The sequence below is a fragment of the Phyllostomus discolor genome, chromosome 6 (genome assembly GCF_004126475.2).
Source record: "Phyllostomus discolor isolate MPI-MPIP mPhyDis1 chromosome 6, mPhyDis1.pri.v3, whole genome shotgun sequence".
NCBI classification, from domain to species: Eukaryota; Metazoa; Chordata; class Mammalia; order Chiroptera; family Phyllostomidae; genus Phyllostomus; species Phyllostomus discolor.
In genome coordinates, this window is record NC_040908.2 from 3159845 (window position 1) to 3172206 (window position 12362).

Consider the following 12362-nt stretch of genomic DNA (forward strand, 5'->3'; position numbering starts at 1 on the left):
TTAAAGAACACAGACGGGTCTAGCTCTCTTCAGTCCCCCGGGGGCCTGACACAGCCGGCTGGCCCAGGGACAGTGCTTTGAGGACTGCTGATTTATAGAGAGCCTCGCGGAAACTGTTACACGGTACTCCGTGGTATGGAGATAGGAAAGTCCTAACCCTGTCACTTAGGTGGTTTCATTTTTTTCAGATTGTAAGCAGGGCTGCCACCACATGCCTTGACCCCGAATCTTTGCGAGTTTTAAAAATCACTTCACTAGGATTGACAATCTTAGAAGTACAACTGCGAGATCTGTTTGTCACCAAACATTCATTGGGCCCCCGCTCTGCGCTCAGGCCTGTTCTGGGCACTGGGGACACGCCAGTGGGCACGGCTGTCTGCCTTCAAGGTGCCCAGGGTGCGGTGGGCGGAGCTGGACAGCAAGGGTGCACGACGAGGACAGCTTGGTGACCGACAGATGCTGTCTGGAACAGGCCCGTGGGGTTCGGAAACGGGATTTGAGGAATCACTGCACTTGGAGGGTTTTTGTCCGAGAAAGCTCGGAGTCCCTGTCAGGGTCATCCTGGTTCCGCTTTCTAGTGCGCACCCTCGTTGCGGCCTTGAACCCCAGCTGCGCCCTGGCGACCCTGCACTCCCGTCCCCAGCCCCGCCTTTCCTCTGCCCTGCGGATTTTTGCACTCAGCTGCCTGCTCAGCGTTTCCGCTTGTGTATTTAACAGCGTGTTATGCACACCGCGTGCACCTCCGATATCTTGACTTACCTCGCCCAGCCCGTCTCAGCGAGCGGCATCTCCACTCACGCATTCCTCCGGCCCACACGCAGACTCGCACTGGCCCTCACCGTGTCGCACTGTTCACATCTGTGTCCGGGCCCTCGGTGGGCCCAGGCCGCCCCGCTCCCCTCGGTGCTGCTGTCCTGTGCCCACTCTGCTGTCCAGGACACCACCCTCCCCCCAGCAGCCACGGGACTTCAAGAAACCAGAAGTGGGAGCTGGTGCCCTCTGTTGAAAGGTCTCCAGAACCTTCTCCTCATACTGTCGCAGAATAAAACCCACAGCCCACATCGGGGCCTGCGGAGCCTTACACACTGCTTTCTCCCTCTCCCCTTCTCTGTCGACCACTTTCCTGCCCCCGCAGTGTGCTCACCCCGCTGGCTTCCTTGCTGTCCCTTCAGGGTCGCGCCTGCTGATGCACGCGGGGTTCTCCCCGGGGCCCTCGGGACTTCGCTCCGCACCCTCCGGGCTGCTCGGGCCCCGCCCTCCCGAGCGGCCTCTCTGAGCGGGCGGCTGTGCAGGACGGCCTGCCTCTTCCCTTCCCGTCGCCTGCCCACCTGCCCCACCCACCTTACACCGCTCTGTTTGCTGTTTCCGGGTGACACTCACCGCTGTCTGTCAGCCGTACGCCGTTTGGCTGACCGGCTGTCTCCCGTCACTGGAACGGGAGCTCCGAGGGAGGTGAGACACTCTCCAGTGTCACCTCCCCAGGCCCGGAGCAGGGGGAGCAGGGGGAGCAGGGGCATGGTGCATGAGGCGCGGGAGGGTTGGAGGAGGGAGGACGGGCCTGGGAGGCGGCACTGCCCGGCTGGCGTCTGCAGAGCCTCTCAGAGAGGGGACAGGGTCGCACACCGGGCTCTGCTTTGTGCCTGTGTGTCCTTGTGCTACTTGAACAAGTGTTCGTGTTCATTGTAAAAACGTCGGCGGGTCAGATTCCTTTTCAGTGTCCAAGTCCATGCAATTCCCACAAAGGGCCGACAACGACCTTTCTGGCCAGTCTGCCCTTAAACCATCACGGCTTTCTGGCCGAACTGCTCTTGATAAGGTGTTCCCAAGTTTACTGTCCTGACATGTTTAATGTGCCAGGACAGTACGACCCGGTCCTGACATGTTTAATGTGCCTCTTTGGACTCTCTTGGTTTTCTCCTTTGGCTGTCCGCACGAGTCACTTGCACTGTTAACGGCCTCCGTTTCTCCCCAAGATATGTCATCCGTGTGCTCTGGGTCCCTCGACGGCGTCGAGTACTCGCTGCGGAAGGCCAAGGGGACCGTGAAGATGACCGTGCCGGGGACGCTCGCCCTCTGCTCCCTGTCGTTGCTGTGGCAGAGGGAGGCCATCACCCTCTCGGATCTCCTGAGGTGAGCTGCGTGCGCCGCGTGGGGTGCGTCTGCCGGTCTTCCGTGCGAACCGGGGAGATGGGGGGTGTTTTGAGTTCTGCAGAGCGGCCTCAGCCGAGGAAGGGGCTGGGCAGACCGGGTGGCCTGCGCTCTAACTCTGAAACGCACCCCGCCCCGGGCAAGCAGCTCGCCCCCCGGGTTCCTTATCCGCACGGCGGGAATAATAGTGCTTGCCTCACGCGGGCTGCTGGGAAGCCAGCCGTCTACTGGGAGTAGAGTGCTTCGAGGAGGAAAAGGGGCACCGGAGCAGGGGCGTCCGTGTGTGTGTGCCTGTGCCTGAGGGGGAGGGGCACCGATGACCTTGGCCCCGGCAGCGGCTGCTCACGCAGTCACACGGAAGCGCGCGCGGCGGCGGCTCGGAGCTGAACCGCAGGCCGTCTCTGCTCGTGGGAGGAAACTGGAGACAGACGTACTGGAGGGATCGGCCGTGTAGATGCTGGGCATTTTTCAAGATAATCCACAGGGTTCTGTAGTTAATGAGCAAGTTACGGTTCTGTGAGGAAGAGCCACGAGAATTTCTCATTAAATACCTGTGCTAAAATCACGAATGTGCTCATTTTCCCCTTGTTTCATGTATTCTAATGAATAGCATTCGGGTGTAATCAGTGTGTAGAGATTGTAAGGACGTAGCTTTAGAGCCGCACTCCTGGGTTCGAATCCTGTCTCTGCTGTCAGTATGCTGTGCGACCTTCAGTGAGTTTTTATTTAAATTTAATTTCTCTCTGCTTCTGTTTCCTCGCTGGTAACTTGGGGATGACGGTACCCACCCCGTGGGGTCACAGCTGCCTCCAGTGCCTGTCACCCCGTGAGAAGCACTTGAGGCAGGAGCTGGTGCTGGTCATTGTTGTTCTTGTCCTCCCCCCCCCCCCCCCCCCCACCGCCTCCACCGTCACCGTCATCACTGGCGCCGGGCCCTTTGATTAAATAAAACGCCTCCAGTAAACGGTGATAGTGTCTTTGAATGTGGCCACATCAACCAAATAACAAGGCTTTTCTCAGATGTGATGCACTCTGGGCAGCTGGTCCGTGATTCAGTGAGTTTTACTGTCAAGTTAAAACCCTCGTCGTGCCCCCCCCCCCCCCCCCCCCGGTGACCTCACCCTCTCCCAAGGCTGTAATTACCGTCTCCACCACGGGGATGGCTCCCCGTCAGCCTCTCTGGCCCAGACTTGTCCTGGGGGCCGGGCCCACGCAGTGCAGCGTGCGGTGCAGCTGCCCGCTGGACGCCCCGTGGGTCTCCAGGTCGGCAGGACTGGAAGGGGCTCATCGTCCTTCTGGCCTCAGCCCCGCCCCTGCTCCCGTGTGCTCTTCCTAAGTGCCATGCCCGAGGTTGTATCCCGTTTAGAAACCTCAGAATCACTCTGGACTCCTTCCGCTCTCTGCATGCGCAGCTGGTCATGGCGCTCTGTCCATCGTGCCTGCGAAGTCGCTCTTGAAACCCCTGTCCTCTTTCCCTGCCCCTCCGTCTCTGCCTTCACCCGGTCACCGCACAACCGCCCAGGCTAGCCCAGTGCCTGCGGCCTTGTGCCGCTCTGCCCACTCCTCTCCGTGACCAGAGGGAGAGAGGGAGGGGGCTGGCAGGAATGGCAGTGTCGTCCTGCCCTCAGTGCTGGACGAAGGGCCTGCCGGGCGGTCTGCAAGAGGACGGGAGAGCTCCCCTAGAGATCTGCCAAGGTGTGGGGACATTCACCTGCAGTTCTTCCAGGGGGGACGTTATGAGCGGTTGGAAGGTTGGGGGCAGGGTCCTGCACCTCCACCTCTTTCTCCCTCCCGCTCCGTCCCCTCCTTCCCCTTCACCCTCTCCCTCCCGCCCTCCCTCCAAGGGGAATTCTGCAGGGCCTTCAAGGAGATTGGATCTCGTGAGCGGGAGGGCTTCTGTTTCGCTGTGTGCGCACTCGGAGTTGGGGACCCGGCTGAACTGCTGGGAGGAATGGCGGAGTGCGCCCCCTTTCTTTGTGTGCGTCTCCCAGAGGGGTCGCTCTCGGTCTGGCTCCGAAAGCGCCGTCGCCCGACCGGCGGTGCTGCCTGGGAACCTGCGGGAAGGGCAAGTCCTTGGGGCCGTTCGAACCTTCTGGCTCAGACGCGCTGGCGGTGGCCTGGGAACCTCTGTTTTAAAAGCTCTCCGAGGGGTTCCTGTAGATGCTAAATGGAGAACCGCTGCCAAACGTGGAAAGCTATGTAAAGAACGTTGGTTGACGATAATCCGTGATTAGCCTGGCCACAGGTATCTCACCCTGATCCTGCCCGCCACTCCCGTCCTCGGTCCTTTAGCAGCGCGTGTAGCCGCATCCAGACGGAAGAACTCTAACCCTTACGACTGCCGCCTGCAGTGGCAGGAACAATGAGCACAACCGCACGCCCTCGTTCCTCACCGTTTTACTGAATGTCGACGACGCAGGCGTCGCTCTTGAGATGCAGTTGTGAGCCACGTAGACCGAGTCCCTGCTCTCCTGCAGTTCACAGCCAGGGAGGAAACCCATCGAACAGTGAGGTGCTGAGCAGGAGGGCGGAGTCGGAGGTTGTGCGCCGGAGAGCGGCTGGAGGGCTGCTTTGGGCGGTTGTGAGGGACGGCCTCACTGGGAGGGGGTTCGAGCTGCACCTTGAATGGGAGCAGAGCCAGCAGGCACGTGTCGGGGGTGCTGGCCTTCCAGGGAGGGGAGGTCCCAGTGCCGGCCCTGAAGCACGAGCAGGCTCTGCGTGGTCAAGGAGTGGGGGCGCGTGTGGCAGAGGAAGCAAACGTGAAGGAGTCGGGGGGTGAGGGCGGGGGGCCCACAGCAGAGGCCAGGCCTAGGTCTTTGCAAGCCAGTAGCCAGGGTAGTATTCGGATTTTTTTAATTGAGATCAAATTCGCACACAACAAAATTCACCCTTTGAAATGTAATTCCGTGGTTTTCAGTGTATTCACGAGGTGCTGTGACCATCTGTGTCTGTCTCCACGACACAGTCATCACTCCAGATGGACACCTGTGCTCGCTAGAATGTGCCGGCAAGCCCCTGGGAGGGCGGGCAGGAGAGACCGCTGTGGTCCTTCAGGCCGCTGCAGGGGAGTACAGTCCAGGGAGGCCGGCGGAGGCAGGGAGACCCAGCGGTTTCTGCTGTCCCAGACGGTGGCTGGCACCGGGGGTGGGGTGGGGGGACGGGCAGAAACGGAATGAGGTGAGTGGGTTCAGGACATGTTTGCAAGGAGACGTGACTTACTGCTAATGCAGCGCTTCTTACAGTATCTGCGAGGAGAACCAGCTCGTTGGATTTCCAGTCTGTCGCAGGTGGAAACTGAAAAACAGAGTGAAACAATAAAGAGAGACAGTGTGTCCAGAGGACAGGGCCAGGGCAGTGGTCTGCTGGGCGGGCTTTTCGTCCGGGCGCTCCTCTCCTGGCTCTGGCTCCGCGGCTGATGTGATGCCCCACCTGCGGGTCCTGAACACGGGAAACGGGTCGTGCGGGGCTGGGACTGGGAACACGTGCACTCTTTCTGAAGGGAAATGCAGGAAGGAAAAGCGCTTTGGGAAGAGATGCGGAGCAGCCGCGGTGAAAACTGTTACAGCCCCGGGTGCCCGAGACCTGCTGTGCAGACGTCTGTCCCTGGGCAGGCTCCTCGTGCCTTCCTCCGCCCCCGCGGGCGCCAGGTGCCCACGGGCGCCGCACACACCTGTGCCGCCCCGCCCCGCGCTGCCCGTCTGGCCTTTGTGGGTCCTGGTGGGAGCGCAGGTGTCTGAGTGTACATGTATGTATGGGTACAGATACACACACACACAAAATCAAATGGGCCCAATGACTAAATAAATTACGGATATGTTAATATCATGGAATACTAGATAGTTATCAAAGTGAGAAGCGTGCAGTACACCCTGTATAAAGTAATATAAAGTAATATTGAACCCCAAAATTAGTTCCAAAATAATACGAACACTGATTATTATGCATAGATTCGTGTATACAAATTAAACGAATAAAGACCTAGGCGGGTTTCCCCACAGGACTGTTCTAATGGGCCCTGTTTCATCACTAAGCTTCATAAGACGACATTTTTACGTAAAACACTTACTGTAATTCTCAACTTTCAGTAGACTAAAATTGTAAGGAAATCACATTTTAAATTTAGAAGTAAAGTTGGGTCAATAGTAGTCTTTAACTATAGACTCTACCAGAAACAGCCTTTGAGGCAAAATATTTTGTATACTAGCTTATCCTTTATCTTACTTTCCTCAACAGTTTGCTTACGTAAAATGTCTAGAGTGTGTATGTGTGTGTGTGCGTGTGTGTACACATCTGAGCCCCGCCCCTCATGAATCCCTCCCTCCCTCCTTTGTCTTTCTTCTCTTCTCGCCGGGTGTCTGGGCCTCACACACGCGCAGTCCCCTCGTGGGCCCCGTGGGCCGCCGCCCCCTCCCCGCCGGAGCGCGGACCCCCCGGGAACAAAGACGCCCTCCTGCTGTGCTCCCTGCTCTGTCCCCACGGCCTCGGGCGGTGCTGCTGGGCGTGTGGTGTCCACAGATTCCTGTTGAATTAGTGGATTATTGCAAATAAATACGTATGTGTATTTATTTTTATGTGTGTGCTATTTCCTTTCAATTCAGTAATTTACTTAAGAACATTGCATCAATGCAATGCTACTATGTGGCAGACACTGGGCTGGAGTGACGAGCAAACAGGCAAGGTCCCCTCCGTCACTTGTTCTTCTGGTGACAGCCACCTGCCGCGCAGGTGCGGGGGGGCAGAAGGGGAGAGCAGGGGTCGGAGGAGGTCTCCCTGGAGAGGCGATGGTCTAGGAGATGGGTCAGAGCTCCCCGTGTGAGGGGCGGGGGGCGGGGCACAGGCAGGGCCGGCCGGCGAGCAGACCCCACGGAGACCTGCCGGCGGAGGCGCACCCGTCCCGGGAGCAGGCCGTCTGACTGAGGCCGTCGGACACGAGGGGTCTGCAGGTGCAGGACTGATGCGACGGTCTCTCCGCACACCGGTACGGAGAATAGTAGAACCGTCCTTAAAATGTGACCAGCCCTGGCCGGTGTGGCTCAGTGGATTGCGAGCCGGCCTGTGGACCAGAGGGTCGCCCGCTCGGCTCTCGGTCAGGGCACAGGCCTGGGCTGCGGGCCAGGTCTCCAGTGGGGGGCGTGTGAGAGGCAACCACACATGGACGTTTCTCTCCTTCTCTTTCTCCCTCCCTCTCCCTCTCTCTAAAAATGAATAAATAAAAATCTTTTTTAAAAAACGTGACCACAACGCACTCAGTGGATTCTCACCTTGTCCCTGGAGCACGGCATGTTCAGCTCTCTCCGGGGCGTTTCCGAATGAGTCCGTGCCCCGTCACAGCCCCCTCCTTTCCCCTCGCAGGCTGGTCGAGGAGGGCCACGTGCCCTGCGTGAACGCCTTCCAGCACTTCCCGGAGGAGATGAAGCTGTACGGGCGCGACAAGGGCATCTTCTCGGTGGAGGTCAGTCCGCCCCCTCGCTTCGGGGTCCCGGGAGGCCCTGGGTGGGGGTGGGGGTGGGGGTGCACAGGCCAGGCCTGACCCCGGACTCGGTGTCCGAGTTCTCAGAGCGTCACCTGGCGTCGCTTCTGGCCAGACGTGCAACGCTAGTCACAACTTCGTGAACAACGGAGTTCCTGGTTTTTGTTCTCCCATAAACGCGGCTTCTTCTGACCCTTGAGGTCGGCCTCAAACCGTAGCTCAGTGTCGGGTGTGTGCATTGCAGAAGGTACATTGTTGAGGCTGAACTTCAAAGTTTTATCTGGAGACTTTACATAATTTCAGGCGTGTTCTAAGAGTATTTGCCGTTGGCGTGTATACACCGTGCTGCTTTGGCAGAACTAAGGGAAGTCACCACCTGGCTCCGGGAGGCCCTGTTTTCAGTCCTTCGCTGGCGTCGGTCTTTGTCTGGAGCCGCCGCCGTCGGACGTCCCCTGTGGAAGGGCCCCCCCTGTCCCTTTGCTCCGAGGCTCCGCACCGTTCCCGGGGCTCAGAGCCCGCCTTCCCCTTCTCGTCCCCAGGAGGGCTTCAGTTCACTAGGTGTCAGGGACATTGAACATTGTCTTCCGTGTCCCACTGAAGTCACTTCCACGGGCCGTCCTGATGCTCACGGCCGTTACGTTGTCCTCGGTTTCATTTTCGGCCCTTACTAAACGTGCGTGACGATCATGGTTCGCTCTGTCCCAGTTTCACGTGTGAGCAGACACCTTGGGAAGGCCGAAGGGTTTGCCGAGGGCGCGCCGCCAGGGGCGGGGGGGGGCGCCCCGGAACGGCCGCACGGCGGGCCTCGTGCTCAGGGCGCCGTCCTCTGCTCTGTCTGCCTGCCCTTCTTCCCTCCCCCTCCCCCGAGTCCTTCCAGACACTTAAGTCGGTGCGAAGAAAAATATGACAGTGTAACGCGCTAATTTTGAAGTATTAGCCACAAGGCAGTGCGTGACTGGAAACGCAGGTAAATAAGCTTGCGACACACCTTAACGCCTTACCCCGAGGGGGTTAGTATTAGCAGCCTTTCGCATTGAGGTAGAATCCCGGTCACTGTGAACGTCGTGGAGACCGTCAGACTTTGAACCCAGCGGTGGCTGCAGCCTCAGACCGGCTGCTGGGGGCGCGGTCCTGCAGACTCAGCGAGCGCAGGGCTGGCTGGGAGGACGGTGCCCGGGGCGGCTTCCTTCTGTGCGCTTGTGCCCGGGAGAGACCAGCCAGGGTCCCAGTGTGCTTGCCCGTGCCCACCCGTGGGCGGCGCGAGGAAGGAGGGGGCCGCTGCAGCCCCCGCCTGGCCTGGAGGAAACGAGGAACGGCGGTGGTGGGCGTGTTTGCTGCGGGTCGGGCCCGTCCCAGAGGCCGTGTGAGCTTGTTCAGTATCCACTCCAGCCCTGTGAAGTGCGCAGTGGCCCCGTCTCCCGGTTCTATGGGCGAGGAAACGGAGACGGAGCTGCCGGGTAACGTGCCTGGAGTTCCCACTCCGCACGTGGTCCAGCACGGCCGCGCAGCCTCGGTGTGGAAGGAGACAAAAAAAAAATATGAGGGACCATGCCCAGCAACGAGGATGACGGGGCGAGGGGCAGGGCCGGGAGCGGCTGTGGAGGCAATGAGGGGGCTTCCCAACGAAGCCAAGGGGCAGGCGGCCCTGTGGCGGAGATGGCAACCGGGACCGGAAAGCTTGGGGTGGGGGACCAGCTGGGGGGCGGCCCGGGAGTGGGGACGGGGCACAGGCTGGTGGGCTGGAGCAGCCTTCCCCAAGGGTGGCCTTCAGAGGAACGCAGCTTAGTCTGTTGCTCGGCAACCGCTGATTTAAAACCGGAGCCCTGGCTGGTGTGGCTCCGTGGACTGAGTGCCGGCCTGCAGACGGAAGGGCCACCGGCTTGATTCCCAGGCAGCGCACGTGCCTGGGTGGCAGGCCAGGTCCCCAGGCCCCCAGCTGGGGACACGTGAGAGGGAACCGATCGATGTATCCCTCCCACACATCGATGTGTCTCCTCTTGTCTTTCTCCTTTCCTTCCCCTCTCTCTAAAAATGAATAAATAAAATCTTAAAAAAGGGCTAGAGACACAGGACATGTCCTGCTTTTCCAGGCAGCACTCCAGACCCCAGTGAGCGTGGCAGAGACGTGGTGGGACTAGGGTGGGACCGGGGTGGGACCGGGGAGGGAAACCCCGCACCTAGGCCCCCAGGAGCCGGCTCGTCCGGGGAAAGACGGGCCAGGCCCTCGGTTTCGGAACGGCCTGGGCTCCGGGCCCACCGGCTTCCCGAGTTTTCAGACGGCATTGTCGAGCGCTCAGCGAGACGGAGGTCCAGGTGCCCCGACGCTGCCGGACGCTGTCCCATCGAAGCAACTCTTAAAATCATCGGTTTTCAAGTCTGTGTAATTCACTCACTGGTCATTTTAAACCTAGCTGCTGAAGTGTCCCTGGCTGGCCTTCTGAGCCTTGTGTGAACGTGCTGCTGAGAGAGAGAGAGAGGCGTCTGGCCCGGCGGTTCCAGGCCCGTGTGTGTGTGTGTGTGTGTGTGTGTGTGTGTGTGTTCGGTTCCCCTCGGGGCAGCGGTGGGGCTGAGTCGTGTGTGTGATGGGAGTGTTCTAAGGAGGAGAGCTGGTGGTGAGCCCAGTTAGGAACTCCAGTCACCTCTGGGGGGAGGTGCCGGGGGAGAGAGCGGGAAGGCGTGCCCCGGGGAGGGGGAGGGGGAGGGGGGAGGCGGGAGGCGGTGCCGCTCCTGCTCGTAGGTCAGGTTCAGCTCCTGGGCGCCCGTGGTGCTGCCGTGCCTCGGAGCTGACAGAAATGCCACCTGCATTCTTTCTGTGTTTCTCAGGATTGTAAAGGCGGCCAGAGGGGGACGTCTAAATGGAATTTCTAAAACCGAGGAGTAAAAGTGAATACACAGTGCATGGGTTGATTTGTGAATGTCTTGCACCCCCATCACTCTTCGGGGGCGGGGGCCGTAGTCAGTGTCTCTGTTCTAGTATCCGTAAGACCCGATGCAGTTCTGTGTCCGTGGTAAGGACTCAGTCTGCGTGTATGGTTAAGATTATTTGAAATAGCTAAAAAAAGAGAAGACGTGTAAATTTAGTTTTTGGAGATCTCAGACTGATCTGTTGGGGAATTTTTCCAGCTAAGCAGGAGACTTCCAGACTGCCTCTGATGTATTTATTACACAGTGTGCCAGGAGGCCAGTGCGTGGTGGCATTATTCGACCAACAGAATAAAGAGGCATTCTGTTAAAATTCTAGTGGCAAACATGTGAGGGATATATCTTCTGCTTATGAGCAAGAATGTTTAAAAATGCAAATTATGGGTGTGTCAGTATCACTCATGAAAACCAGTGTGGGAGATAATCTCATCAGCTAATTTGTACTCTTTGCCAATATAGTGAATTACTTTGGTCAGAAAACCTTTGTTTGAGGTCACACTGATGATACTCTTACTTAGGAGAATCATAGCTCTCATTTGCCGAGCGAAACCAGCGACTTAACTCGGATTGTCCGTGACTGAGCTTGGTCCCGGGCCAGCACCTCCCGGCAGCCAGCACGCTCAGCCCATCCCCCTCGCCTCCACGTCCCCCTGGCCTCCACGCCTGGGAGGAGAGGGGGGCCAGGCCGGGGGCTCGTCGGGGGAAAACCGAGTCCCGGCACAGGTACACCTGCTGCGAGAAGGTCGTGTGACCCTTCTGACACCAGCCAGAGATGACGTGGGGGCGATCTGCTCTCCAGACACCAGCTGTGAACCTTCTTTGGTAAAGGTGTGCAGCCCTCGGACAGAGCTGCGCAGCGACCGGCAGACTGTTCGGAGAGCGGGGGCCCCTGAGGGCTCCGGTGGGTTCTCCCAGCTCCCGTCCTCCCGTCCCGGGGCCGAAACAAGCCGCTGTCTCCTGGGCACTGGGCGAGCCTGCGCGGGTCGGCAGTCACGTGTCTGCGTGTCTTCCTGAGGTCCTTCTGCCCGTGCCGCCGGCCGCGTTTCTGCCGTGGCCCCACCCCCAGGACCCCACCCCAGGACCATCCGAGACTGTGCTGCCCAGAAAGGGACGTGGGTGCCACAGGCTCCCAGCAGGCTCGGCTTGGACGTGAAGAAGCGACTTTTGTTACTCCCTGGCAGACTCTCAACCACGAAGACAGTTCTGGTGGGCTGACGTGCATGGTGCGCTGCTCCTCGAATCGTAACACGCGTGGAGTTCAGTGTGCCCTCCCCCACAGACTGCACTGCAGCGCTGCGTCGTTCCTTCTGATGTGACTTTTATCCCCAGTGATTGCTCTTCAGGGTAGCAAGTCTCGTCTCCCGTGTGGACCGACAGGTGCAAGAGGCCTCGGCTACTTCTCGGCCACGCCTGCGCCTCGGAGCAGCAGCTCGAGTGGGGGCGAGGCACTGCGCCCTTTCGGCCGAGCAGGAAGCTGGCCCAGCCGGCGCGGCTGTCAGGTGCATCCCAGCCCGCTGTTGTGTAACAGAAACTCTGGCTTGTCTCTGCCTGTCCGGAGGCCTCGCCTCTCGGAGGGAGACAGACGCTCGGAAACAGGCGTCTGGGGCGTTCAGCGGGATGCTTCCCCGAGCACTCCGTCCGTCCGCAGTGCACGCCGGGGCGGCGTGGTGTGGCCCCGTCGTCCTCTAAAACCGTCGGGGCCCGACCGCCCCGTGTCCCGTTTACCTTGCAGACGCGGCTCCAGCCACCGCTCCCCCGGCCGCCAGTCCCCACTCCCTCCCTCCCATCCTGAGTTTTCTCCAGAAACGGGGAAGGTTTCGTG

At 59.6% G+C, this 12362-nt stretch overlaps 1 protein-coding gene across 2 annotated transcripts in view; it reads left to right on the forward strand.

Annotated features, from left to right (window-relative positions):
* TAF1B (TATA-box binding protein associated factor, RNA polymerase I subunit B) overlaps window positions 1-12362 on the forward strand; it is a 57602-nt gene that overhangs the window by 23741 nt on the left and 21499 nt on the right. For both annotated transcript variants that reach the window (XM_036027645.1, XM_028516613.2), the window contains exons 7-8: window positions 1974-2130; window positions 7501-7600. In XM_036027645.1, the coding sequence (XP_035883538.1) occupies window positions 1976-2130; window positions 7501-7600 (255 nt within the window). In that variant the 5' untranslated portion in view covers window positions 1974-1975. The remainder of the gene's footprint in view (window positions 1-1973; window positions 2131-7500; window positions 7601-12362) is intronic.